We start from the raw sequence: 27,428 nt of genomic DNA, 5'->3' as shown, positions 1-27,428 counted from the left end.
CTTTTAACTAATATATTTATTTAAGCAAAATATAGAAAATTAAACATCTTTCTCTAATAAAAGTTAAAATATAAAACTTTAATACTTTATAACTAATAAGTTAAATTAAAGAAAGTTATATTTTAGGTTATGTAACAATATTATATAAGATAATATATATATATAAGATCTACCCCTGAATTCAGACTTCTGGCTATATTAACTAGAATTCAATATATCAAATAAAGGCTTTTTTATATAATTTAATATCTACTTATTTAACTAATTAAATGTCACAGCTCGAGACCAGACTGGCCTACCCTAGACCACTAACAAGGTAGATCCGGATCACGTGGCGATACGTTATCGCAGAGACTTTGTTTACCGACCAGATAGTTCCTGAACGTAGCTCCTCGAGCTACGTCTTGTCAATAGAGCCTGACCTGCCTGCAGTGCCTATCCGTAGCAATAGATCATATTCCGCCTGAAGCGTTCCCCGTTCACCTGTATACCGAGCCCAGCCCGTGACAGTAGTTGTACCTGGCGCCAATTAGCACTCGATAGGATAATGTGCCACTAGAAATAACCTACCCTATAGCCCTTAGAACTCTTAGAAAAAGTAGTTAAAATCTAAAATAAAATATTATCATAATTAGTATACTTTTTTATATATAAAAGTAATTTTTTTAGAATTTTAATTATTTTATTTCTGACAGTAAACCTTAATATACAGTATATTTTACAGTGTAAATAGGCTTTCTTAAATACCTCCTTATAAGAATTAGGTATAATTTCTATATTAAGGATATAAATTTAAATTATAGTTACTGACCTTATCTTTAGTTTTTAGTTATTTTAAAGCTAAATCGAAATTCTTAAAGTATTTTAAAAATCCGGTTTTTAGGTGGAAATTCGCATGAGCCACTCGCTTGTCCGGGCCACCCGCTTATCATACAGTTCAATTCTCCCTGTGCATCCCTCGCCCGAGACCAATAACCGCACCATCAATCAACTTTAAATCTGTTGAAGGTGCCCGAGGGTAGACCCCGGCCGGTATACAAGAGATATATGTTGTGGGTAACAAACAGCACAAAGGATGCTAAAAATAGACGCCCGGCCCATTGCCGGAAGGGACCGAAACGGGGACGCACATCTTTTTCTCAAGCACCCTGCCACGTGCGGAGGACGTCAACCTCGTTACCTTATATCAACCAGTCAGCAAAACCGGACCATTGAAACGGCAGGACATACGCTTGAACCGGCGTGTTACATGTAAAGTCGATCATGGTTGAGTTGAGTTGACGTTAAGCTTCAAATTCATCCAGTATATTAAGCTACGTCTAATAGTTCCCTCCCTTGTCGCTGGCCTTCCTCTCCCAGGTTAATATGTTGGACGCGGGTCTCCCCACCACTGTCTCGCCTCGATCCGTATTGATAGGCTGCATTTACAATCGAATGGATAAGGGTTGGAGAATTTCGTTTCGGTATCTCGCTCTCTCACTTCCTCGCTCTAGACGGACATCACTACCTTGTACACTGGAATTACTGTTAGCATCACGCGTCAGAGGACACATTCTCATAGGTACTTACACATTTGACGTAGCAGTTCTGTAAATAGATTAGTGAAGTCTCATAACACACTCAAGTTTCGATTCAATCAAGCTCACATTATACCAATTGGCCTGAATCCAGCCATCACATTCCTGAGTGATTTCACAGGCTTGACCCTATTAAGTCGTTAATAATCCAAAACCAAAAGAGGACGTATGAGACTGACGGCATCGCATGCTCCTAGATTGCAATACTGTTTCTATGGTTAGTCTTCTGTAGTACATTATGCTGTCATTTTAAACTTACGTCTGTGTTCGGACGGCAATTTTGCCCTGGAGGAACAACTCCTCCGTCAAGGCGACAAGCATTCTGTCTGTGGCAGGTTGCGTTGACCGAAAGAGCAAAGAAGATAAGCGTCAGACCCTTCATGTTCACGATGATATGGCTTTGGGACTAGTAGGGTGCAAAATGTTGTTATAAATTGGCAAGGTAGGTTCTAATTATGCCTGCACGCTGGAACTATAGAGCGCTTTTATAATTTCTCTCCCCCTGTTAGACTCACCAGACTCTGAAAAGTAGTATTGGGAGGAGTTATTACGCTCGTTCATATTCCAACTAGCTCCCATTATGCGCCTAGGGTATCACTCCAGAGTTTCCTACTGCCGATAGGCCTTTTAACATAATGTAATAAAACTTTATATTCCACACGCAGTTGAACCGGCGACTCCGGACTAGCTGACATATCCCCTATAATATCCCTATACTAAGGCAAATGATAAGAGTGATGTTTTTGGGGCTGTATATATATAAGTCTAATATATGGAGAAAACGTAAGGGATAAACGATCCTCGAGTAATACAGCTACTATAATCCTTATTATAAATTGTATATCTTTGTTTTACATTTATACATCTCAAATAATTATTGTAATGTGCAATCGACTGCTATTTTCTGGACTTTGACTTCTCTCTTGATCCAGAATGCTTATTCAGCGGCGGTTATAGACAAGCCTGATTCGCCATAGCTAAGTGTCTAGTGGATCGCCGACACGATTAGTTGCAGGGAAAGTTTTGGCTATGTGACGTGTCCTTCTGTCAGATATAAAACCACTCATGCATTGCTCTAAGTGGGGGTTCCCATTTTGGTGGCGTGTGGTGTAGTTGGTAAAATCTAACACCTTCCCCCTTCACTTCAGAGCAATTTAAGATTTAAATTTCTCGCTGACGCTGTATTAAAGGATACTAGGAAGCTCAATTCTCTGCAAAGTTAAAGTTTGATTAAAGTCACGAGCGAGTAATTAGAAGTAAAATGGGGGTTTTATTATCCCTTTGACCGGCATAGCCCTTTAGCGAAGTCACTTCTTAAGGGGTGGGGCCAATCAAAATATCGTGAACTCGAGGTACTTCATGTTAGATACGCACAAATACGATGGGGTGAATGTATCAAGGTGTGGACTAGTGTCAGATATTATTGTCACGTTGTGTATTTTACATAATGGGGCGTGCGATCGTTATGCCAGTGATACTCCAGTCGGACCCCAGTATAAAGATGTATATGGGACTTAGAGCGGGGAAGCAACTCAACCAAGAACATACACATCCAATGAGACACATCAGAGAACCACGAAGCGTGACATGGACAACGTTGTGGGTCCTATGTGCTAAATAGTGTCAAAAGGAAGCTCATGGAAGTAGCTTGAAAAGGCTATTGTCATCAAAGATGACAGTTGCCACCTATTGCCACAGGCTTAGCAAGCAGCTTCTAGTTGATTCCACATAGCACAGAAAAGATATATAGAGCTTGCTTTAAACCTCAAGTAGCAAGCGAGGGACAGAGAGAGAAAATACACACAAGAACATAATTCACCTCAATATTTAACACTATGAGTGTTAGATTGGCGGCTGGGAATTGTTAGATACGCGAGTAGGGTTAATATCCAATTAAAATAGGGTTAATTTTCACCCTTGAGGATCAATCTCGTCCCCAGGAGCTTCTGTCTCTGTTCTGTCCTTTTAGGTGTTTTCCCCGCTACCCGGTATTGATATATCCGGGGACCCACAAAATACATGTTCTTTTATCGAGGCGCTATCACTAATCCAACAGGAATGGGCTCCACTTTCCTTTATCATAGTATTATTCTTGTAACCAGAAAAGGAGGGGGAATTAAACCAACCCCTCCCTGACAGACCGATCAAAGAACAATTAATAACATCACCACATTCTGGTCCACACTTTGATACACTCACCCCATCGTATTTGTGCGTATCTAACAATGAGGCGTATCCTCCCGGGCGGAATAAATTCATTCATTTATTCAATCCATATTTTGGTGGCGGCTCAGCATAATCAATGGAAATGACAGTGATATAGCTAAGCCTTATACGTAATTAGCATAGTTCACAAGCCTTCAGCAGCGTCAACACCAAATTTCACATGTCTTATGTGAGTCACGCTCCAATATCACGGCAAAAATATCGATTATGCTTATAATTGCGAGCGGACAAGCCGGAAAAGTGCTGTAGATTCCTCGCAAAAAATCTGCGGAGAATTAACGAAGGGCGAAAGACCGACTACGAGGTGAAGACCTGCAATATCAACAGCGTGGGGCTCGCACTCGCTATAAGACGGGCAAGACGGGCAAGACGGCCTCGTGAAAAGAGCGAAAAGCGCTGGCGCAAAGATAAAATGTGACGCAAGACGGATCAATAAATGAATAATCCGTATCCAAAGTTGGTGATTTTAGCTCCGTATTCCCGATTTTTACTTTGATGTCGGATCAACGGCAACAATTAAGGATGCGCCCGCGACGTTGGCTTGAATGAGTATAAATTGAAGGAATCCCATCTGCCGGTGAGAAAAGTGGGCCGGAAGTTGAGGGAATCCACAAACCTCCGCTGAGGTAATAATTCGACAGAAGAGCCCCTTGCTCATTCGACGTCTGGGCCTTGATCTTCACGTGGTATCCCTGCCTAAGGCTTGACATTCTCCAATCACGATTAGCTCTGACGTCGATTCATTTCCAAAATAAGGTTCAGCCACGGAATTGCCCAGATTAAGACACTTTAGCTGCATCTGGTCCAAGTGCTTGCTGTTGATTGTCATTTCCTCCGTCTGCCCTTTTTTGAATCCTCCGGCCGTTGTTTGTGTTTGCGTGGTGGAACTCAGCCTAAACGAAAACGATGTTGAAATGTAAGACCCAACAGGCTCCTAGGTCCTAACCCTTTTTGTTTTAACAAACGATCCAGCTCCGGCCGAGCCAGGCAATCTTCTTCTTTCACCCTCTCGTCATACTTGCATCTCATCTCTGATTCAGCAGCCATGGTCCAGAAACGGGCCTGCGATGACTGTCACAGGAGAAAGGTACGCATACCCTGCCCCATCTCTTCCTCCCTTATCCATTATCCCGGAACCCACACATGCTCCTTATCGATCGACCTCATCTCTTGGCGGCCTTTATCTTCAAATACAGTCACAGTCTGCTGCTGAAAGGGTGTAACACTATATCATCTTGTTTACTAACATACCTACCCTTCTTTACTCTAGATCCAATGCGATTCAACAAGTCCGAAGACACCATGCAACTGGTGTGAGCATCATGGCCTAGATTGTACATTTAACCGAGTGAGGGGCCGTAAACGGCCACCCAAGCCCAAGTCAGTTCCGTCTATGGCGTACTAAGTCAAGGATTTGCTTGCATTAACCACCTGGCTGCAGATCTAAGCAAACATCGGAACATAGTCTCGCAGAACGATTGAGGCGTATTGAAGATGCGCTCTCCCAGACACTATCCCGTCAAAACGAAGCTGAAAGTAGTACAGGCAAGCCATTGACTCTAAGTTCAGTAGCCACAGGACCTCGTAGAAGCTCAGACGTTTCTCTCAGAGAACCTACAAAGGAACCTCCACAAGAGTCCAACAGGCCTTCAGCTTCTTTCTTCAGAGAGTCAACTGCCAGTTTTAACTCACCATTATTATCCCACGAATCACCACCTATACCCCAAATCCCATCCCCCGCTGGTGGCTTTACCAGTGCGGTCTCGTACGGGCAGATTCACTATGGTGGCTGTCACTTTGGCCATCTCAGCCAGCACGATGGAATGCCGCTGCTAACAGAAGAGGGGATGAAATGGATCAGCTCAAAGACTGAAGCAGAGGTTATGTTCGAGCCAGGCTCTCGTCACTTCTCGAATCCTGCTCCGTCCCCTGCATATCACGATTACAACAACCCGGCCGACCTACACGAGCTTCCTGACAGGAGCATCGCTGAGAAGATATTTGATGTCTTTTTTCACTCTTCATTCAGCTTGGTCTTCCCCCTAGTCGACCGAATTCTGTTCAAGGATACAATAGACTTGGCATATCAGCCACATGGTGGTGAATCACCCTCACTCGAGCAGGTCAGCGCCAAAGTATGCGTTCTTGCTTTTGCTTCCATAATCAAACTGTTTCAAGGGCCTTTAGCCGAGATGCCATACGTAGATACCGATTTATGCGCAACAAAGGCACGATATCTACTTACAAACGTTCTGGAAGGGGCTAGCATCGCCAACCTTCAAGCCACGTTTATGCTGGTGAGTCTAGATTTTTATCTGAACTATAACAACCTAGAAAAACTAACATTTTCCCTAGAACATGCATGAGATATTCTCCGGACGACTTCGATCCGCTGCCATGTTTCATGCTATCGCTTGTCGAATGGTCTTTACACTTGGTGGCCATACACATATCTGTCTCAAACCGTATAAATCACCGATAACCCGTCCCGAACGCGAACGTCGTCAACTGCGAATGCTTTTCTGGCTGTGCTATATCTTCGATAAGGATATTGCTCTACGGACCGGTCAGCCTCCTTTTATGTCCGACGACTATTGCGATTTTACCCTCCCGCACAACTATTTAGATTGCTATTCCTATCTCCCTAAACTAGACCATGGACTCCTTCACACACCTATTGGTGATGAGGACCTCACACCTCACCTCCCGGGAGACCCTCGCTTGAGCCACATCAAAGATAGAACCAGCCGTCTGCTCTACTCGACCCAGGCAGCCAAAAAAACACATGCTCAGCTACTCCGCGATATTAGAGAACTCGATGAAGAGCTAGAAGATTGGAGGCAATCAATCCCTCCTGACTTCCGGCCTGCACTTTCAATATCGGATGAGTCTCAGGTGACTATGGTAGGGATGCGCCAAATTACTCTACATCTGGAGTATCACCACATCATGACTACAATCCATCGTGCCAGTGGAAGGTGCATGGAGCCAGAGTCGGAGAACTCCCCTGATAAAGGAGAATGGGTGGCGGGTGTTGAGTCGAGCATCGCTCTGGCCTTGGAGGCTAGTCGTTCGACACTCGTTTATTTGCGAGCAGTTATGTGCGGACTTGCTGGGGAGGCCTTCTGGTGAGCGAATTTTAAAAGTCGCTTGATTCATCAACTAACTCTTTGGCTTAGGATTATTGTATTTTACCCCACGGCTGCCATGATCACCTTGTTCTTCAACATCCTCATGCATCCCCTCCACGAGCGAGCAGAACAAGATCTTGAGCTTCTCAAAACAGCCGCTGATCTTGTCAACAACCTTCCTGTTCGTCGTCTGACGCCCCACGAGGTCTCATACATAGAGCTCGTTAATGACTTTGTTGTTGAGCTGGTTCGACTCGGAAGGAGTGCGATCTGCAAAGCGACCAGGGAGCAGGATGAAAGACTTGACATGCAGATGATGAGCATTCACTAGGAACGTAGTCGTGTAATGTTTGTTCCCGACTTTTTTTACTTGACAGGCTCGGGGCGTGCGGGGAAGGGATCCCGTTGTGGATTATCGAGACGGCTGTTTAATGGCTTAGAAAGGGGCCGCGGGGAGGTGAGATGCTCGATGTATACCATCCGCCACCACTTAAAGAATCACCCCACTTAAAGCATAGCACAAAAAAGCATCGCCCCATACAAAATCCAATATTTGATGCACGCAGAAACCAACCACCTTGTCCATTAAAAATGAAGCCGTTCGTATTTTCTATAGAGAATTACTTGAGTTTTACTCTCTGCGAGGCTTTTTGACCTCCCGACCGCTGCGTGTGCGCTGGTAGTGCTTTGTTACGACCGTAAAGTCCTCACGTTCGTCCTCTGATCCGACACCCACCTCAATCACCGACTCGACCTTCTCATCCACATCTACCTCTATTTCTGCTTCCTTTGTGTCATGAAGAGTTTCCCCAGTCGCTAGAGCCTCCGCTAGAGTCATGAATCGTGGGTTCGGGTTCGGTACCGCTTTCCTTTTCCTCCCGCGCCGCACCTGGGCCATCTGCTCTTCGAGGCCAGCAATCCGTGCATTCTGAACGGCCACCTTCATCTCTAAAGCTTCTAACCCCTTAGCGATCTTACTGTACTTCCGCCTGGTCGGACGGCTTCGGTGTTTGGCCATTTCCTTCACTTGCCGGCTCGTTTTTGGCGTATCATCTGAGTGCAGTTGAGGAGGGCTCGGTGTCTGGAACTGTTCCAGCAGTTTTTCTTTGTCCGGTTGAATTTCCGGATGTGTTAGAGCTTTGTGACGGTTGATAGGCCAATTTCCAGTAAACCTCCAGCCGGATAAGATAATCTCCTTCCTCATGGCCGCCTCCCTGGCTTTCACGTATGCCCGAACAAAGCTGGCTTTGTCAACCGGCGCAGAATCGGTCAAATTAGCCAGTTTTTGGAGTTCTTTCCGATACGCACCTTTGATGACATTGAAAATTCCATTATCTAACGGTTGCAAACCATGGGAACAATGTGCGGGTAGGTAGCAGCAGTAGACGTTATTCAGAAAGCACGTCGCCATCCACTCGTCCTAACTGCTCGTTAACGACCCTATAGCAGGCGACTCCGCAGCGAAAACACCAAAATACTCACCTGTGCATGGCTACCATGACCGTCAAGGATAATAAGTCTCGCATCCGGTGCATCACGAGGCTCCGTTTGAGGTAGATAAACGTCCTTCAACCACTCGAGAGCTATATGGTTGTCGGTCCAGCCGTTCGGGGATGTGATGTAGTGCCAGTCCGCTATTAATTCGAATTCGTTAAGGAACCACTGCTTCTGCAGCTCTTTTCCTTTAAAGATAATTCCCGGTTTCAAAGCGCGGCCAGTTGCGGTGATAGCCTCAATAAACGAAGTCCAGGTGCGTGACTGAACGCCTTTTAATAACGCCTTCTTCTTCGGGTCGGAACTCCCAATTATGAGGTTGTCCAAGCCTTATGGACAACTAATTAGTTATGGCGTACAAAAACCCATAGGGAACCTATAGAGGACTTACCGAAACCCGCCATTATGCCGCCCTCGTCCACGTTAACCGTATTCTCGGGCTTGATCCAGCCATACTCGTTCTCCCGGATATCGAAGTACCAATTGACAGCCTTCGGAGTAAACCCGTCAAACATGGCGGCTTCCTGGCGCTTTCCAAGCTTGGTAGATAGTTTTGAATGACGCTTGATGAACCTGGTAGTCCAGTTTTTACCCAGTGGCTTGTTATCTCCCTGTTGACGGAGGAGGGCTTCGACGCAGCTTCGAAGTTGGCTATGTGTGAGAGCGTAGCCCAAGGATTCCTGCCGCAGAAGCCAACGAACGAGGCGATCCTCCTGACTCGTAGAAACACGTTGGTGAGGGTGGGTAGACTCTTTCCTGCTCTTCTGGCCAGAAAGTCTTTTGGAGAGGACGGGTTGAGGCACACCGTACTTATCGGAGGCCTGGTGTTGTGATAGAGAACCTTCAGTAATATCGAATATAGCATCAATAACGTTTTTTTCGGTATAAACATAGCGACCCATTTTGGAGATATTTTACGCGCGTAAACTACGTGGAGAGTCTTCTTAACTTTACGAGAGTCGAAGGATGAGGAAGCGAGAAATGCAAATTTTTCAATATCTTGAAACCCCTATGATACACACAAAATCAGAAGAAAAATGGCCCAAGATAAGACACCACGTAAAAAAATAATACACCACGGTTTTTCTTTTCGCGGATGGCTTCATTATGCCAAAATGCGGTGCAAATAAAATGGTAGGATTTGTATGGAGCGGTGATTTTTTGTGCTATGCTTTAAGTGGTGTGATTCTTTAAGTGGTGGAGAATGGTAAGGTTTAACAGCAAGGAAATCCAAAAGCTAATGGTGCGACTTTTATGAAGAACTGCGGCTGAGTAGTATTGATTAAAGGAGGGACATGACTCTTCTGCCACCTGTTTTTTAAGAATATATATATCTATTACCAAAGCATTATGTAGACAGGACTCAACATAAGGCAGAATAATAGTTCAATGTCCGGTTGGAGGATTCTGTAGATACTTGATAGCACCTTTGTTGAGTCTTTTATACATGATGATCTATACATGTGTTGATACTGAGTATGAGGTTACCTAACCATTGACACCCGAAACATAACACTTGCCAGGGAACACCCGACCGAAATTAATCCTGCGCCCGCAGATCAATCTAGACCGCAATAGTTCCCTTCAGGGGTAGTTATGGCCATGGGACAATCCAAGTATATTACTACTTGCCAAAGTATAATATATGAGGCATGTGATTTCGTGGTGGGCACGTCCGCAAGAAAACAAAAACACAAATGCTTCTGGACCCGCTTCGCTTGCCGAGGCCGAGAGATACCCTATCAAGCCTGCGATGGGTCAATCCTGCCAGGGGTATTTTGATGGTTTCAAACATTTTTAAGCTAGTTTCTTCACATGCTTGAGAGCCGCTCGTTTCAAACCAGTTGTCTAGTCTTCAGCTGCACAGGCGCGGCTTCAGTTGATGGTCTTTAGTAGCGCACCAACCAGCGCCACCGGGCCCCCGCGGACGGGTGACAACGTCAAACTAGGCTATACGACCAAGGTCCAACACAAACAGCAGCCCGTTGCTAGAGGCTTCATGACAACTCTTGGAATCATCGAGTAGAACCTACACTAGCCATAGGTATCATAATTCTTGGTATACATGGTCTCGAGTACGGTGTTGACATTCCCACTACATGTTTGTAATCAGACAGACCTGTTCATCCCACTTGTCGCCGATCGACTTCATGATTACCGGTCAATCACGTGGTATGGCGAAAAGTCAAAGTCGCCCCAGAAGTACAGTATGTAAATGATCTTCGAGATTGGCATCCACTTTAATGGGAACGCCGAGGCCCAATAGCAGCTGCTTCGAAAACAACTTACGCCAATCACCCGCCCCAGCCTCGACTTGTCGCCCGCATTTATCAGCCCAAGCATCTGGACCCTGGTTAAGTGAAGAGGCTCAGTTGGGGTTTCAGAATGTTTAATACATCTCGCAAGGTGAGCCTGATGGGATGTCCAATGCTGGGACCCTTTGGACCGTATTGATCCTTTACATCTTTACGGTAAGTTTGGTACTCAGTCTATGGTAGCTTTAGCATTATTGATCCATTGCAGATCACCCAAAACTTATGGAAACGATTGAATTACATCTTGAACTATCATTTGATCCAACTTACATATGATCTTTTGTAGTGGCGGATTTGCCGTGGAATTTTAACTCTGGTTTGACCTGCGACTGAAATTTCACGAAGACATTCACCACCATCTCAACCCTGTCCCTGCTTACCCAACTGACATATGAGAAAACTATATTTCTCGTGTTATTAAGGTTCCCGTGCTACAGCGGGATGCAAAAAGTTTGAATCCAGGTGCAAGTACCCGCCTCCTTGCTAAGCCGATCAGTAGTAATCGCTTCGCTCATATTCGTGCCTAACCAAGTTAGCTAGCTGCCTACCTGGGCTAGATATCTACCCGATATAGCTAGTCATGCTTCTGACAGACCTTGAGCGGCAGGGCAGATACTTCATCTCGGATTTAAACTTGTTGCACCTCACTGTATTAAGGTTCCCGTGTTCTTACTTTACATACTAGCAAAATAGATTAGCCGAAGACAAAGTAGGTTGAGGCATTTAAAATAAGGACTTAGTAATATACTCTATATAAACCTTAAAGTACGGTGAGTAAACTCTAAATCGAAACCCGAGAGTGATACGTATTCACACTTAGCACCAGCGCTATTAATCAATACCATCTAAAGCAAGGTTTGAAACTTTATTTCCAGTATCTTATAAAAGCAATCATCTTTAAACGTTCCTCGTCATCTTTTTGATAACCAGACAACCTGAAACCGTCAGTTTTCAGCTACTTATTGATAAGTCTATACAATCGCAACGTTCTACAATACTCTCCATTATGAAGATTACTAGCATAGCTATTTTGGCATTTTTGAGGTATGTTAATCCCTTCTACACGTCTGTTAGCATTATTTAAAGCACTATTGTAGCGCTACTGCTACTGCGCAGACCGGTTCAAAATGGCTGAGCTATTGTAAGGGTGCATCACAGGATCTAGGCCAGTCCCTCTGTAAGAAGAAGGGGGGCACCTGGGGGCCTCGTACAGACGCTCCAGCGGAATACAAGAGCCGTTCCGGCTATTACGTAAGTCGATGGCGCTCAACTACGTAATTCATTATGTGCCTGTCTATTAATGCATCTAGTGTCTTGGTGCTGGTTGGTGGGGAGAGGATCCATGCCCTGCTGAATACGGGAAAGGCTTCGAGGTTATTAGTATGTAAATCCATGTGTCGGCACGCCGTAAGCACAACGAATGTTGCTAATTGCATTTTAGACTTCAACACGTAAAGATACATGCTACGAACGTGTCCTGGGAGCCTACGAGGTCCCGGGAGGAAGTTTTCTGGGATCATGCGTAGTTTAGGGAACTGTCATGGGGCGGTTTGTTGCTTTATTCATAGACCGTTGCCAGCGACCAATGGCCTCTGATGCGGCATATTAGTTAGTGATGTGATCACCTGACCATCAGTAGCTATCAATATTTACGTGCACCTTATTTCGTCTTGTCCTGGCTGTTATGGCTCTAGCATCCCATCCCCTCCGCTCCGCTTGACCAATTCAGTCTTGTGACGGTTAGGTTCCCCAAGTTAATAAACCTGATCTGTGAATGGTATATGTTGGCAGGGGATTAGTCGCGTAAGGTACCCTGAGCAAAGATTGTCACGTCAAGTAATGCCAAGAGGATGTCTCGGGTAACTTAGTATTAGTGATAGCTGAGTGGTTCTACTCTAGGAAAGTGCTAATAAATGTACTTATATACTAGTGTTCGTCGTGATCTGTTTGCCTACTCCTTGAACTGCTTAGTTTGATAGAGAAATAGTGTCACTAGCCACTGTTTTTTATATTGCGCAGTAGTGCTGGGTGAAAATATATTTATGAAACTTGATTGTTAATTATTGAGATGAGAGTTCTTCTCGGGTTTATATCTCTAGATGATTTCATCTAGGACTTTGAACTCTAAATCTAGGACTTTCAGTCTAACAGTCTAAACCCTGAAAGGAAGGGGGATTCCCGGAATTTCCAACACGCCCCCATCCACCTTGTCTTCAGGGCACAGAGTCATCGTGGACTTCAGTACTCCAAATAATACGACCTGCTTCCTCGATCGGACATGCACTAACTCGAATTGCTTCTAGAAAGTGGCCATGGCTGACGGTGTTCAACGGTTTAGTGAGTCCGTCTGCTACCTGCTCATGTGTGCTGACGTATTGCACATCAATGTTCCCGGCTTCAACTTCTTCTCGGATATGGTGCTCGGTTAACGGAATGTGCTTTGTCCGTTGGTGAAGCTCAGGGTTTCTGCATAGCTTTAGGGAACCCTGGTTGTCGCCGTTCAGTGGAATAGGCATATGTAGTGGCAGGAGCAGTTCAGAGAAGAGGTTCCTAGTCCAGGCCAATTCTCTGGCACATTGGGAGAGTGCTGTGTATTCAGCCTCGGTGGTCGATAGTGCTACTGTTTCGTGCCGTTTGGTCCTCCATGAGACTGTAGATCCTTCAAGTTGAACGAGCCATCCAAACGTCGATCTTCCCGTAACTGTGTCGCCTTTCCAATCCGAGTCGGCCCAAGCTGTGATGCTCCAAGCGGATTCAGGATCTTTCTTGATGCCCCCAAGCAGCAGGCCGTGGTCTCTTGTCTGCTGTAGATAGCGAAGACCTCTTTTGATCAATCGTGAATGTGCTGGTGATGGATTCGACATGTATCTTGAGAGTACCGAGAGTAGAAAAGCTAAATCGGGTCTGGTTTGGGTCATTCCATACATCAGCGAGCCGGTTTTCGAGCTATAGTCTTCTCGTTCCTCTGGAGAAGCCGAGTCGCCATTGTCTCTTGGTTGCAGTGTCGAGAGTGAATTTCGCTCCATGGGGGTCTTGACCGGTCGGCAATCTTCCAAGCCGAATTTCTTTAGTATTCTGGTAAAATATGCATCCTGGGAAAGGTAGATCAGCCTTGAGTTCCTGTCTCGGGTTATTCTTACTCCAAGAAAATGGCTGACGGGACCGAGATCAGTCATTGTGAAGATCTCTCCCAGGCGGGCTTTGTACCCTTGGATTGCTTCCTTGTTGCTGCCCATGATGAGGAAGTCATCCACATATGTGATGATGATCACTCCCGTTGTGGGATTGTGATATACGGCCGTGTCAGACGTTGCTTGTCTGAAGTCAAGGGATTCCAAGGTCTCCTTCAGCTTCTTTTGCCATTGCCGAGGCGCCTGTTTGAGTCCATAGAGCGATTTGATCAGTTTGCAGATCTTCTCGGTTGAGAATCCTGGCGGACGGTCTTCTGGGTGTTGGTCGAAATACTCGACAAGTCCTTCCGGCATTTCGATGAAGACTTCTTCGTCGAGGTCCCCTTCCAGGAATGCCGTCGACACGTCCATCTGCTCAATTTCCCAGTCAAGACAGGCAGCAACAGTGAGGAGGATTCTCCAAGTCGCCGATTTGGCAACAGAGGCAAAGGTCTGGTTGTAGTCAAAGCCGAACTGTTGTTCAAAGCCTCTGACCACCAGCCGCGCCTTGAACTTGTCGAGGTTGCCGTCCTCGTTTTTCTTGACCTTGAATACCCACTTGACTGTAAGTGGCCTATTGTGAGCTTGGTTGCGGTCCAGCATGCGCCAAGTTCCTTTCGTGAGGAGACTGCGCAGCTCACTGTGTATTGCTCTGAGCCAATGCTCCCTTTGCGGACCTTGAAGCGCTTCAGTCATTGTTTTGGGCTCAGTGATCACCTCTTTTCGGAGATCGGGCAGCTTAGCTGATGTCATGGATGTTGTCGTCTGTCCATGCTGGGGATTATGCACCTCAGCATGCTGAAGATTGTTCACTTCAGACCTTTGTGGGCTTGGAGTCTTTGTCTGCTCCGTGACGGACTGTGGCCGGCTTGAGATGGGAGCTCCGTTCTTGCGGATTTCCGGCTCAACATCATGCTCAGTTTCGGTCAGGAATTCTGTCTCCCCAACCTTTTCGTAGAATTGCACATTTGCAGAGCGGACGATCTGATGTCCCTTTCTGCGAGAGGGCACCCAGCAGGTGTAAATCTGTGAACCTTCCATGCATAGGTAGATTCCAGCCTCTCCTCTTGGACCAAACTTGTGTGATCTCAATCTTCGTTCTTGCGGTATGTGTATCGTGACTTGTGAGCCGCAGATTCGTTCTCCGGATAGATCCGGCTTGTTGTCTTGTCCGGGCAAGGCTTCATTGAGAAAGCTTTCCATGGGAGTGAGGCCATCAATTGCCCTGGTGGCTGTCACGTTTGTCTTGCGCACCATGTCTTCCAGGACCAATGGCCAGAGCTCTATCGGGATTCTTTCCGATTCCATGGTTGCTCTGACTTTGTCAAAGATGATGCGGTTAGAGCGCTCAGCAACTCCGTTAAATTCAGGAGTATATGGTGTCGTCTTGATGATCTTGACGCCGTGGGTGTACTCGAGGTTCTTGAGAGACGCACCATAGAGCTCAGAGCCGCCATCCATCTGGATTGCGTACACTTGGATGCCATACTGAGTTTGTATCTTGGAGATGAGCTGGCCTAGAAGTTCCGAAGCCATCCCCTTCCTCGTGAATGTGTAGGCCCATCTCATTCGATGCCTGTCATCTGTGGCAATCATTCCCCATCGTTCGCCTCTAATGCCCGGTGGATTGACTTTGAAGGTGTCAACATGGATGAACCCGGCCCTCAAGGCTCGCTTCCGTTTATTTCGTGGAGTCCATCGTAGGGCCTTCGCGATGTCGCAGGCGAGACAGTAATTGAAAGGTTCATGATTGTGGTGGCTGTCGCAGAACATTCCTCTGGTTATTTTGGCAGTCTGCGATACCTGATATATGTTGACGTGGCCGAGTCTTCGGTGCCAAAGATCGACATCCAGGCATTGCTTTGATGAAACAATGTGGTGATTGCATGGTTCTGGCTGGAGTTCGGAGACGGCCTGGTTTGAAACGGCAGTCTTTCCGACCTCAGTGTTGACGTATAGACCGTCCCTTCCTATGCGGAGGAGACCAAAGACGTCTCCTGTTGGGTCGTATATGTCGTTACCGTCAATCCAGCCGCCGTTCTTGTACAGCCTGAGCCCTGACATGACGTTTACCGGAAACTCAGGGATGAACAGCGTGTCTTTGAGGTTGACTGGGACCTGATCGCCCCATTTATTTATGAAGCAAATTTTGACTGTCCCTCGGCCGGATGGGTACACCTTCCCACCGCCCGTAACGAGGACCGTTCGAGTTGCAGGCTGCAGCTCTGTGAACAGACTTTGGTCGTTGCAGATGTGGACTGACGAACCTGTGTCGAACAGCCATGCCGTGGGTGAAGAAATGTTATCAAGGGAGACCTTACACGCCTCTGTATTGTCCATAGGTAGCTCGTCTGAGACGCTGTCTTCAAGAATCAGAAAAGATCGCTCGACTGTCATGTGATTTGATTCCTTGATATGGAGATTCTTGGTGTTGTCGCGTTGAAGGTCATGCTCCATGAGTTCCTTGGCGAGACGGACTGCCCAGTCGGGTCGCTTATCCTTATGAGCGAACCAACAATCATTTTCGTGATGACCTCTCTTCTTGCAATTCGTGCAGGTATGGTCCTTGTGCTTGCCGATCCGATGATTGGTTTCCTGGCTGGATTTGTTCGTGGCTCGTCGGTTCTTTGAAGAGCCTCTCCTCCGGCCACTTGCCTCTTGCTTTCTTGCGGTCGGGCCCTTCCTTCCAGTCTTTTTACTGTGAGCCCAGTACGTAGAGGCAGTACCATGACTATCATCATCATCTGATGACCTGTTTTCATCAATGAGATCTTGCTGCATTGATCGTAGTGTTGGCGGATGCTCAGAGCGTAGGAGAGCCCGCTGTCTGGCAGTCCAGTCGGGGTACTCGTTCTCGCAGGCAGTCAGATAAACAACCTTTTTGAGGGTATCTGAGATTGGCTCTTTCTGCTCGAGGAGGAGTTTGACGAGTCGTTCAAAGTCGACATTGAATTGTGGAATTGTCTCGTAAGAGCTTGTTTTGATCCGGATGAACTGGTAAAGTGTTGTCTGCAGGAGAACTGGGCCCGTGCCAATACAATAGGCCTGGAGAAGGTTGTACATCTCTTGGGGATTCTCAATCCCGACTAGTTGACTGAGTGCTTCTCCAGTGCAGTTACCTCGGATGGAGACGGCAGCTTTTGCCGCCCTGATCTTTTGATCCATAGTCTGCTGTTCCTCGGGAGGGTAGTCGCTAAAGACAGCATCTTCAAGACCATTGATTCGAAGAATTGCCTTCTGAGCTGGGGAATATTGTTCCCAATTGGAGGGTCCGCCTAGCTTGAGCTCTTGCGGAAGGAAAAGAGTGTTCTTTTCGGAGACGACCGTGGTGCTGTCATACATTGAGGATGGTGTGTGGTCTTGACCCGAAGCACCAGGTCGCGACGATTCGGATGCAGGCGATACTCTGATGGTGTTGCGAGTTCGCATGGTGGAAGGTGGGGCTCGTCGTGACGTCATCTTGAGTTGAAGTTAAAGTTCGGTTCTTTGATTCAGAAGAGAAACCCGGTGTTTGCTAACCCGGGCTCATAACCTGTTTTTTATATTGCGCAGTAGTGCTGGGTGAAAATATATTTATGAAACTTGATTGTTAATTATTGAGATGAGAGTTCTTCTCGGGTTTATATCTCTAGATGATTTCATCTAGGACTTTGAACTCTAAATCTAGGACTTTCAGTCTAACAGTCTAAACCCTGAAAGGAAGGGGGATTCCCGGAATTTCCAACAAGGGCGCGCAGTTAAGAGGCAAAGAGAATATTAAAATACATTCAATTCCTAACTGGAAAACAGCAATCAACTTGTTATTCCTATTTTTGGTGACTCTTTGTGAGGGGGTTGAAAAATAGCAGTTTGTATGGGGAAACTTTTTTTTTGCTTGCCAGTAGGTGGGTGCTGCCGGTAGGTGGGTACTGCATGGTAAAGAGATCCGGGCAAACCGGGCTCATAACTATCGCATGTACGGATGGATAGCCAAGACCAAATGATCACTTGATTTTTTATCTAAAGGAGCGACGAGAATCGGTCTCTTATATTCATGTTCAGTCTGCCGATCGTCTAGGCAGCAGGATGCTGCCTGCGATTTAGAGTTCATGTCAACTGTGAAGTTATTCACGATGGTCGTGATCCTTGCCCTTGACAGAAGGATGCAACTGATATGATCCACAACATTTCATCAGGGGTAGCATTGCTCAGGATGTCTTACAGAAGGCATTGGTGCGTTCCCGCTCGATGTTGGAAAGTTTACAGAGAGAGGGGGATCCACTAACGCTTCACCTTCCGCTAGATACCTACATACGATGTGATCAGGGAAGAAGCCGTGTGAAGGCGCTCCTGGACACCGGACGTTTTTTCTACTGGTGGACTGTTGAACTATATGCAGGTGAGAGCAAAATAGCTCTCCTTCAGAGGTGTAAATATTGACATCGAGCAAAGACACCAACCATAAATTTCTTCACAAGATCAACAGTGGCTCTGTTAATCAGGACGATTTCCCTAATAGACGTATATGCGCAGAAATCATACAGAGTCGCTTCAGAATAACCGTAGAGAAAGAATAGTAGACAAAACTTTCTAAGAGCAAGTCAAGTATCCTAAGAAGTTTACTTGGCCATGACTCGCTGGCTGGCCCCTTCCTAGAGGTGATTCGTTGTATACCGGTTGTTAATGCATAGCCAAAATTTTCATATTCCCATATAAAATCTAAAATTTCGATTGCACCGCTTTCGTTCAGGAATGGAGATGTGCATAGATCAATACCTGAAAATCATTGTCTATTTCATCAAAATTTAATATCGCCTTGAATTTTCTCTCTCCGACCTTTGGGTCGGATTCACTAACACTTTCAAAAAAAATCTATTTCTCCTCTGTTGTCCTAGCCCACTTCATCCACTCATGTTGAGTTTTCACCCAACTTTACCGTTGCAACTCGTCCAAACTTGGTTCGTCTAAACTATACTGAAGATGACATAGTTGGGGCCATATTTGATGTTACCGATAGAGGTCTTTCACAGAACGAGGCTGTCCAGAAACGCGGAGTACCTCAGCTGACTCTTGCTCGCCGATTTTCCGGCCATGCGAGTAGGAATGAACGTGTCTAGCTACACCAACGTATTTCAAGGGACCAAGAGGGTGTCCTAGCTCGTTGGTTGCTATGGCAGGAGTCTCTTCTCTATGCTCTCTCCCACAGCCAACTCCGCGCTTGCGTCGAAGCCATCCTCCAACAGCAAGATGATAACCAGCCCCCTGGGCAAGCGGTGGACCACAAGATTTGTCAAGCGTCACCCAAAACTATCTACCAAGCTTGGAAAACGCCAAGGTGCCTCCAGGTTCAACGAGTTTGCCCCCAAAGCGGTCAATTGGTACTTTGATATTCGGGAGACCGAGTACGGCTGGATCAAGCCTGAGAACACAGTTAACTTAGACGAGGGTGGCATAATGGCAGGATTTAGTATGTTACCTACATGTTCCCGACAATTTCCGATGATCCATGGCTAATTGGAAATCTATAAGGCTTGGATAGCCTCGTAATCGGGAGCTCCGACCCGAAGAAGAAGGCGCGGTTGAAAGGCACCCAGTCGCGCACTTGCAAGTTCTTTATTGAAGCTGTCACCGCCACTGGCCGACCTTTGAAGCCGGCAATGATTTTCAAAGGAAAAACGCTTCAAAAGCAGTGGTTCATCGAAGAGTTTGAGGCAATAGCGGACTGGCATTATATCACATCGCCCAATGGCTGGACCGACCACCACATACCCCTTGAGTGGCTGAAAGATGTTTATCAACCGCAGACAGAACCTCTAGGTGCCTCGGACGCGAGACTTATCATCCTTGATGGCCATGAAATCCATGCACAGGTGAGTCTTTTGGCTGCTTCCCTGCGGATTCTCCCACTATCTGATTACTGATGGGCACGCAGGACGAGTGGATGGCGACCTGCTTTCTAAACAACGTGTACTGTTGCTACCGGCCTGCACATTACTCTCATGGATTGCAGCCGTTGGACAATGGGATTTTAAATGCTATCAATGGCGCATACCGGAAAGAACTGCAAAAGTTGACTAGTTTGACCGATTCTGCGCTGGTCGACAATGTCAATTTTATCCGGGCATACGCAAAAGCCAGGGAGGCAGGGATGAGGAAAGATATTATCTTATCCGGCTGGAGTTTTACTAGAAATTAGCCCATAAGCCGTCAGAAGGCTTTGAAACATCCGGAAATTCAGAAAGACAAGGAGTCGGTGGCAGAACAGTTCAGACGCCGAGCCCTCCTCAGCTGCACTCAGATGGCCCACCGACAAGGAGCCGGCAAGTGAGAGATCTGGCCAAACACCGAAGTCGTCCGACGAGGAGGAAGTACAGCAACATTGCGAAAGGTCTGGAAGCTTTAGAAATGAAGGTTGCCGTTCAGAATGAGCGGATTGCTGGGCTTGAGGAGCAAATGGCCCAGCTATGGCCAAGAAAGAAAAGAAAGGCGGTACCGAACCCGAACCGACGATTCATGGCTCTATCCGAGCCCCTGGTGGCTTCAGATTCCATTCCTAGTTCAAGGAATGGGAAACGGGAGGTGGATGTGGATGAAGAAGCCCAGTCGGTGATTGAGGTGGGTGTCTGGTCTTGAGAGGAAAGTGAAGAATCTGAGATGGAAACAAAGCACCAGCAGCGTACTCGCAGCGGGCGGGAGGTAAAAACCCACGCAGAGAGTAAAATTTAAGCAAAATTCCACCAGAATATTTTAAGCTCTTATTTGTAAATCGAGAGTTTGGGCTGATTTTGGGGCGATTAAAAAATAGATTTTATATGGAAAATTGAAAATTTTGGTTATGCATTAGGTGAGGGTTAATTATTCATTAGGTGTTCCTGCATGGTATATCCACATCAATCGAATCAAGGTCAGCCTCAAGACAATCCTTTAGGATCAAAACAACTGCCTACATGTAGCAGGTGTTATATAGTAGGCCAAAGAAGAGTCGCAAAATCTTGTCTATTAAAATACAGAAGCAGCCCTTGATAGTTATGATGGATGGGTTACGGGCGGTCAGCTGTGAGGCCGGAATATTACAGTAGATGATGCTGACCAAGTGTACGGACCTGTGGCTGTACGGACTCGTCCCCCTACTGGTCACCGCCCGTGTGTTTACGGACCCCATCCTGTATTGGGCGCCCATAATAGAAGTACAATGAGTGGACGCTGCTAGGACATTGTCGAAGGGAAGATAAGGGACCATCAAGTGTGACGCCCTCTGGCCCAAAAGATTTAACTCAGGCCGGAGACTGAGCGTTGGAGTATCCGCCATCATGGTTATTTCAGGCTCTCCACCAGCCGAGGCACGACCGTGTCCGAAAAAGCCCACGTGGGAGTATGCAGCTGCGACGACCAAGCTGCACCCGTGTACCAAGTTGAGAGATGTCCCTGGAGAGAATATAGTTCCTGGATGTAGCCGGCTTTCAGTTCCTCGACTGAGGTCCGCAAGTTTACGGATCCATGCTCCGCAAAGTCAAGCCACTCAAGCCTCGTGCCACCTTCTCCCGGCAGACTGCCCGCCTGGACCAATCTTTTGTAAGACTGCTCGACAACCGCCTTTGCGCCCTTACTATCCAGAGTCTCGTCTCCAAACATCATAACCTTGTGATAACTGTCTGGTGAATCCAGGTTCTTAAACCACTGTAGGAATGAGAGATCTGGGTAGTCCAGCCAGTCCCCAGAGGGTGCGGTGTTGACAATGCTAGTGTTGAGAGGCAGATTTGAAGATACGACGCCACCAGCGTACGCTGTCGTATGCTTTGCCTTAGACAATACATCGAATTCATGTTTGTCAAGCTGAAAGGGCGCGAGGTTGGTCACGGTCGGTGGGATGGCAATGAGCAAACGCCTGGCGCGAATCTCGGTCAGATGTCCGTCCTTGTGTTTGGCAACTACTTTCACCCCGTTGGATGTTCTCTGCGCGCTCACAACAACGCTGGAGTATAGGACGTCGTCACCGAGAAGCTCCGACACTCTGTCGTATATGTCCTGGTTTCTGTGGGATGCCACGTACAGAGTTTGACCCTTGCCGATGAATACTCGTGCGAGCGGCGCCGGGAATGTCTGTATGACATAGAAGGTTGGTTGAGTCTTCAGATCTCCCAGGCCTACCGCGGCTATGTCCCAAATCGTAGGCACCGCAGCTTCAATACCGTGTTTCTTGGCGAAGTCGCCAAAGCTGAGAAGCAGGTCCTCGGGAATATTACCGGGGCTTGGAAAATTCCAGAGTCCAGGTAGCATCATGTCCTCGTATTGCTCAGCGAGTTTGACATACTTCTCGAACGCGGTAAACTGTTCTGTGGCAGTAGGTGCCGTGTAGTTCGCCCAACGGCCAGTGCAAAAATCTGCATAACGGGTAATTACTGATTCTTGTGTGGAAGGATTCACCGACACGTTGAAGCGGGCAAAGAATTCCCTCGCTTTGCTGTAGTCCAGGAAGGCCTCAACGCCTAGTTCGTATGGTGTCCCAGTTTTGGGGTCAGTCCAAGTGTTGACTGCACCACCCTATCGAAAGGTTAGTCATTCCTCATCAGTGACGAGGAAAGCAATGTTCGGAGACTCACTAAGAGTCCCTCTTTCTCTATCAAAGCGATACTCTGCCCGTAGTCCTCACGCAGTCGAACAGCAGCGTATGTGCCAGCAGCGCCACCGCCGATTATGACAACATCTTTGGAGGTGGTGTGGGTAGTATGGGTTGCTGCTATGGTGGACGGCAGGGCGACAATACCCGCCGCCATCAACAAACTAGGTATCTTGACAAGCATGGTGAGGAAAAGTGTTAACTCCAGATGTGTAGAGAAGATTGATGCTAGATGATTCGGCGACTTCAACAGGCTAGGGCATGGTGGTCTTTATGTATTCTCTCAGGAAGTCACCGTCTGGGAATGGACTGGGTAAACAAGGGGCTCTCATGGAAGCCCTACGGCAACTCTTCAAAGACCTGGTCTCTCAAGACAAGCATTCCAGGCCAAGCGGAGGTGAGCGGCGTTACCAGTGGATCGGGACTCGGGACCGAGAAAGAGGCTCAGTTATTGCTAGGCGGTACTCGGGTTTGGGGGGTTGCTCGCGCCTCTATTTCGTACCGGCTGGTCGGCATATCATGGCTTCGGTATCCATAGAATGAAGTTTCTTAGGCCCATAAGACCTGATTTATCCCAAGGGTCCTTGGGCATGTGTGGCATGCTCAGCCGTAGAAACAAGGTTTAGCGCTCCCACCCCCTCCCTCCCCAATTCCTCACCCCCGTCATGACCAGACCCTGTCAAAAATCATTGTCCTAAGTTATCCATGAGAGTAGAACCTGCTCCCCTTCATATATAGGAAAAGTAAGATAATTCTTTTTAAGGGGATTGATCTACGAGGGGAGGTGTTAACCTTCCTCCCGCCTTGTGACAGGAACTTTCCGGTTTGACCCCTGTAAATTTATAGAGAGGGGTGCAGATCCGAATAATATCAATTAGCGTTGTTTTGTCTGGTGGGTTTACAAAAGCCAGATTAAGCAAGCTGGCGGCGAATTCGCCGAGTATGTGGACTACTACATCTCCAACAGCCGATTACTAATATTCCCTAGATTTTAGCCCTGTCGGCACTCATTTCTCAGGCTTTACCGGTACCGTTAAAAGCCCCGAAACCTCCGCCAGTCATCGGCGGTGGCGACGGCACGGTTAAGAAGATTCAGCCATGGGCAATTCGGCTTGTCGTCTGGTCTGTGTAGTGCTGCTATTAGCTCATTAGGAACACAGATGGGCTGATACCTTCATCAGACTCCGCTTGGTAGTTGACCAAAGGATCCTTTCTTTCGAGAGCTGGGTATATGCCAGACTTCCTTTCGAATCGGATGTTAAGGGTTATGTTCTTTTTATGACTATTACGTTGGGCTAGAGCTTGCTGAAACACAGGTCTACATACATAGCCTCGGACGGGAGATACGATCAGGGAAGCACCAAGGATACTGGCACCAGACGGTTGTCCAGGGGCGGAAGCCATCTTAGTCTCTCATTATGGACGGCTGCGTACCGTGATTTTCTTTAATAAGGTTCTCGGTATTAAGCATATTCCGCTCGACAATTAAATGTAGGATGAGATCTTTAACATCGCTTGAGTGCTTAGTCCTCTATCGTATCCCGTGTATTGCTTTTCTCGGAACTTAGCATAACTTTCATCGATCATGTCTATTAGATTATCTTCAAGAACTGATATTTAATTTAATCCTTCGAGGTCGTAAAGTAATTGAATTGTTACATCAACTATTTGAGGAGAACCCAGCACTATCTATGAGAAAAAGCGAAAGACTCAAATGTGAACGAGAGAGAAATTGGATTAGCCTTGGACAAGGGGGAGGTAGATAATAGCGTTTCGCTACTTAACCAAGGATACAACAACGCTATAAGCCTTTACAAAGAAATAACCACACTCTTCAACTCTATCCCCAATCCTCCAAGCAATGCTTACTAAACTCCCTACCCCCCATACCGCTCTGCTTCCATCCACCCATTGGCATATCAATGGCCATAAAAGGGCTGGCGCAATTCATACCGACAGCTGCGGCCTCAAGTGTTTTCGCAACTCTCATGGTCCGCGCCAAGTCGCTTGTGAAGACGCTGGCGTACAGGCCAAACTCAATGTTGGCCCTCTTCAAGACATCAACCTCATCCGTGAAAGTATTGTTGTTTATATTGCTCAGTAGTGCTGGGTGAAAAAAAATATATATATTGTAAAACTTGATTGTTCCTTATTGAGATGAGAGTTCTTCTCGGGTTTATATCTCTAGATGGTTTCATCTAGGACTTTGAACTTTAAATCTAGGACTTTCAGACTAACAGTCTGAATCCTGAAGATAAGGGGGATTCCCGGATTTTCCAACAAGTATTGACCACAAGCACTGGGCCAAAGATCTCCTCTTTCAGGGCTGCCACAAATTTGGGGGCAATCTCTTCCTGCACGTATATTCGCGAGCTGGCCATACAGACTTGGCCCGAGTTGTATAGAATAGAGAAGGTAGCAGACCTCACCGCCTTCTCGAGAGATGCGTCATCGAAGAAAAGCAAAGGGCTTTTGCCGCCGAGTTCCAAGCCAATGTTCTTCAGGTTGGATTCGTTTGCAGCTTTCTGTAATACTCGTCCAGTGGCGACGGACCCTGTGAATGAGACCCTCCTGATGTCCATATGCCTGGAGAAGGCCTCGCCGCAAGGTCGGCCAAATCCATTCAGGATGTTGGGCACGCCCTTGGGAAGACCAACCTTCTGGCACAGAGACGCAAAGAAAATGGCCGAGAGTGGAGACTTCTCTGAAGACTTGAGAACCATGGTGTTGCCGGCAGCCAAGGCAGGGCCCACTTTGCTGACAAGCATGAATAAGGGAGCGTTCCAGGGAATGATCCCCCACAGACACCGTAGGGCTGACAGATTGAGAAGTTCAGATATTCAGGCGTGTTGAGTGACGTCTCCCCAGTCACGTTGATGGCTTTGTGTGCAAAAAAATTGAGATATCGCTTAGCCGTGCCCAGCATAACTATACTTTTGTCAGTAAAGGTTCAGAAAATGGAAGCCTCCTCAATACGATAAGGGCTTGGTATCTCTAACATTTGCTTCCAACCTGGGGCACACCCATGGTGATTGCCTCCATGTACGTGATCTGACCTTCATACTGGTCGATTTCATCCGCGAGTTTGCTCAGATAGTCGCATCTCACGTCGGCCGAGAGGGCTGACCACTCTGGGAAGGCAGCCTTCGCAGCCTCGACTGCCAGATCCACATCCTCAGCCCCTGCCTCATAGATAGAGGCAGCTATCTCCTCGGCGGCCGGATTGATCACGTCAAACTTCTTGTGAGAAACCGAGGGAACGAATTCGCCGTTGATGAAGAGTCGGTCTGACGACAGTCGTCGTCAGCAAAAGCACTACTGTATACAGAGTGCTATATGAATCTGCTTCTGGCGGCACTAGATCTTGTCTTGTATGATCCTTCTGATCAATTAGAAACCACATCACCAACGCCAAGTGTGTGATATCCAGCCATAGGGCTCTAGGCCTCGTCATCTCCAACCGCCGGTCGAGTTCACTGGTCGATTGCACCGGCCGAGAGACCCCTGTCACCAACGATGGGGACTAGTCGAAATATCTCCGACGCAGCCACTAGAAGGCCGGGGACTCTGCTCCTAGGGGCACTAGAGCAGAGGCTGCCAAAGACCGATGACCAAAAGCCCGGACCCGCTCCTCATGAGAGCCGACGACTGAAGTGCCGGAGTGCCGACGCAGAGAAGGTGGGTTCTTGAATGGACCCACCCGTCGTCATCTCATAGGTATTGTATTGACTGTAACTTCCTGGCCTTCACAAGAATGGTCGTGCATGTCATGTAAACAAACCTACAATTCTTTTACCCGTCAATAATGGTGCTTACTTCTGTTCGAATGTGCTTGGCGTTACAGCTGGCGTTTGTTGAATAAAACCCTACACCATCGCCATGGCGTGGTAGTACTAATGGTGTTATGTGAAGTACTTGGAACTGCGATTGTGATGCCGGGGCATAGTCGGATGGAAATTCGAGCAAATATGCACCATTTGGGATTTGCAGGTTTATTCAATGACAACCATATAAGTAGAATCATGTTAAAGGTCCGGAGGCTACAATGTACAGGGTCTAAAACACGATCTATTTGCTCTATTCGTGGACGAGGCTCTGGGCTTCGGCACTTCGGTCGTCGGCACTTGCACAGGATCGAGCTGGTCTTTCGGTCATCGGTCGTCGGCAGCCCCACCCCCTAGCCTAGCAAACCGAGACTTGAGGGGTATAGTAGAGTCAATACAGACCTTCTGGGACACATCTTGTCCATCAAGGCAAGGAACATCCATTACACCAAAGTGTGGAAGTTATAGCGTACACTTCTGGAATTGAAGGGCTGAGCTGTTTTGGTAACATGCATATCTACTGTGTGTTGTTTATATTGCGCAGTAGTGCTGGGTGAAAAAATATATTTTGTAAAACTTGATTGTTTAATTTTTGAGATGAGAGTTCTTCTCGGGTTTATATCTCTAGATGATTTCATCTAGGACTTTGAACTCTAAATCTAGGACTTTCAGTCTAACAGTCTAAACCCTGAAGGGAAGGGGGATTCCCGGATTTCCAACAATGTGTATAGCATAAACTACTTGGTTGATAATCACGAGTTCACAGACTGGGTAGCATCTCACTCTGTTGACTTGGTACTCGTCCAATAACAGAGTGGAATGACAAGGTAGAAAACAGGTTGGTCCGAGATAAAGGTGCTGTGTGAAATTTTCTCCTTGAAAGGTGCACAGGCGGCATGGCCTGTCGGCGCCCTAGTGCCACTGCGTAGTGCTACATATGACAACTTTTGCTATAGTACTTAGATAGACCATTACGGGCTGCTGCAACCACGACTGGAAGACTAATGCCGATTCATATCTACCGTTACCAAGCACAGGCTTCAACGGTGGGAGAATCGTCCCCTATGTATTATGATAGGGAAAGAAAGAAAAAAA

At 46.9% G+C, this 27,428-nt stretch overlaps 6 protein-coding genes across 6 annotated transcripts; 3 read left to right on the top strand and 3 right to left on the bottom strand.

Moving 5' to 3' along the window:
• Window positions 1-1,503: 1,503 nt before the first annotated feature.
• Window positions 1,504-1,959, bottom strand: BKA55DRAFT_695330 (uncharacterized protein; the record flags this gene model as incomplete). The annotated part of the gene is made up of 5 exons (XM_046200142.1): window positions 1,504-1,515; window positions 1,570-1,587; window positions 1,647-1,706; window positions 1,757-1,783; window positions 1,837-1,959. The coding sequence occupies 5 exons, from the start codon at window positions 1,957-1,959 to the stop codon at window positions 1,504-1,506; spliced, it is 240 nt and encodes a 79-aa protein (XP_046044155.1).
• A 2,889-nt stretch (window positions 1,960-4,848) lies between these two features.
• On the top strand, window positions 4,849-7,528 carry BKA55DRAFT_679810 (fungal-specific transcription factor domain-containing protein; the record flags this gene model as incomplete). The annotated part of the gene is made up of 5 exons (XM_046198190.1): window positions 4,849-4,890; window positions 5,074-5,183; window positions 5,245-6,100; window positions 6,159-6,931; window positions 6,983-7,528. The coding sequence occupies 5 exons, from the start codon at window positions 4,849-4,851 to the stop codon at window positions 7,263-7,265; spliced, it is 2,064 nt and encodes a 687-aa protein (XP_046044154.1). The 3' UTR covers window positions 7,266-7,528.
• A 4,110-nt stretch (window positions 7,529-11,638) lies between these two features.
• Window positions 11,639-12,399, top strand: BKA55DRAFT_679809 (uncharacterized protein). The gene is made up of 4 exons (XM_046198189.1): window positions 11,639-11,787; window positions 11,841-11,994; window positions 12,054-12,123; window positions 12,185-12,399. Exons 1-4 carry the CDS (start codon window positions 11,750-11,752, stop codon window positions 12,196-12,198), a joined length of 276 nt encoding a protein of 91 aa, XP_046044153.1. The 5' UTR covers window positions 11,639-11,749; the 3' UTR covers window positions 12,199-12,399.
• Window positions 12,400-18,071: 5,672 nt separating this feature from the next.
• BKA55DRAFT_580198 (uncharacterized protein) lies at window positions 18,072-18,377 on the top strand. The gene has a single exon (XM_046193942.1). The coding sequence runs from the start codon at window positions 18,141-18,143 to the stop codon at window positions 18,330-18,332; it is 192 nt and encodes a 63-aa protein (XP_046044152.1). The 5' UTR covers window positions 18,072-18,140; the 3' UTR covers window positions 18,333-18,377.
• Window positions 18,378-21,206: 2,829 nt separating this feature from the next.
• BKA55DRAFT_523415 (uncharacterized protein) lies at window positions 21,207-22,666 on the bottom strand (the record flags this gene model as incomplete). The annotated part of the gene is made up of 3 exons (XM_046188637.1): window positions 21,207-21,806; window positions 21,858-22,433; window positions 22,493-22,666. 3 exons carry the CDS (start codon window positions 22,664-22,666, stop codon window positions 21,207-21,209), a joined length of 1,350 nt encoding a protein of 449 aa, XP_046044151.1.
• A 2,071-nt stretch (window positions 22,667-24,737) lies between these two features.
• On the bottom strand, window positions 24,738-25,943 carry BKA55DRAFT_544298 (Aldehyde/histidinol dehydrogenase; the record flags this gene model as incomplete). Its single annotated transcript, XM_046190690.1, has 4 exons — window positions 24,738-25,261; window positions 25,330-25,437; window positions 25,533-25,796; window positions 25,916-25,943. 4 exons carry the CDS (start codon window positions 25,941-25,943, stop codon window positions 24,738-24,740), a joined length of 924 nt encoding a protein of 307 aa, XP_046044150.1.
• Between the last annotated feature and the right edge of the window lie 1,485 nt (window positions 25,944-27,428).

Source organism: Fusarium redolens (assembly GCF_020744475.1).
Source record: "Fusarium redolens strain MPI-CAGE-AT-0023 chromosome Unknown BKA55scaffold_18, whole genome shotgun sequence".
In the NCBI taxonomy this organism is placed as follows: domain Eukaryota; kingdom Fungi; phylum Ascomycota; class Sordariomycetes; order Hypocreales; family Nectriaceae; genus Fusarium; species Fusarium redolens.
The sequence above is the reverse complement of the archived record's forward strand: the minus strand, read 5'-3'. Positions and strand labels throughout refer to the sequence as shown.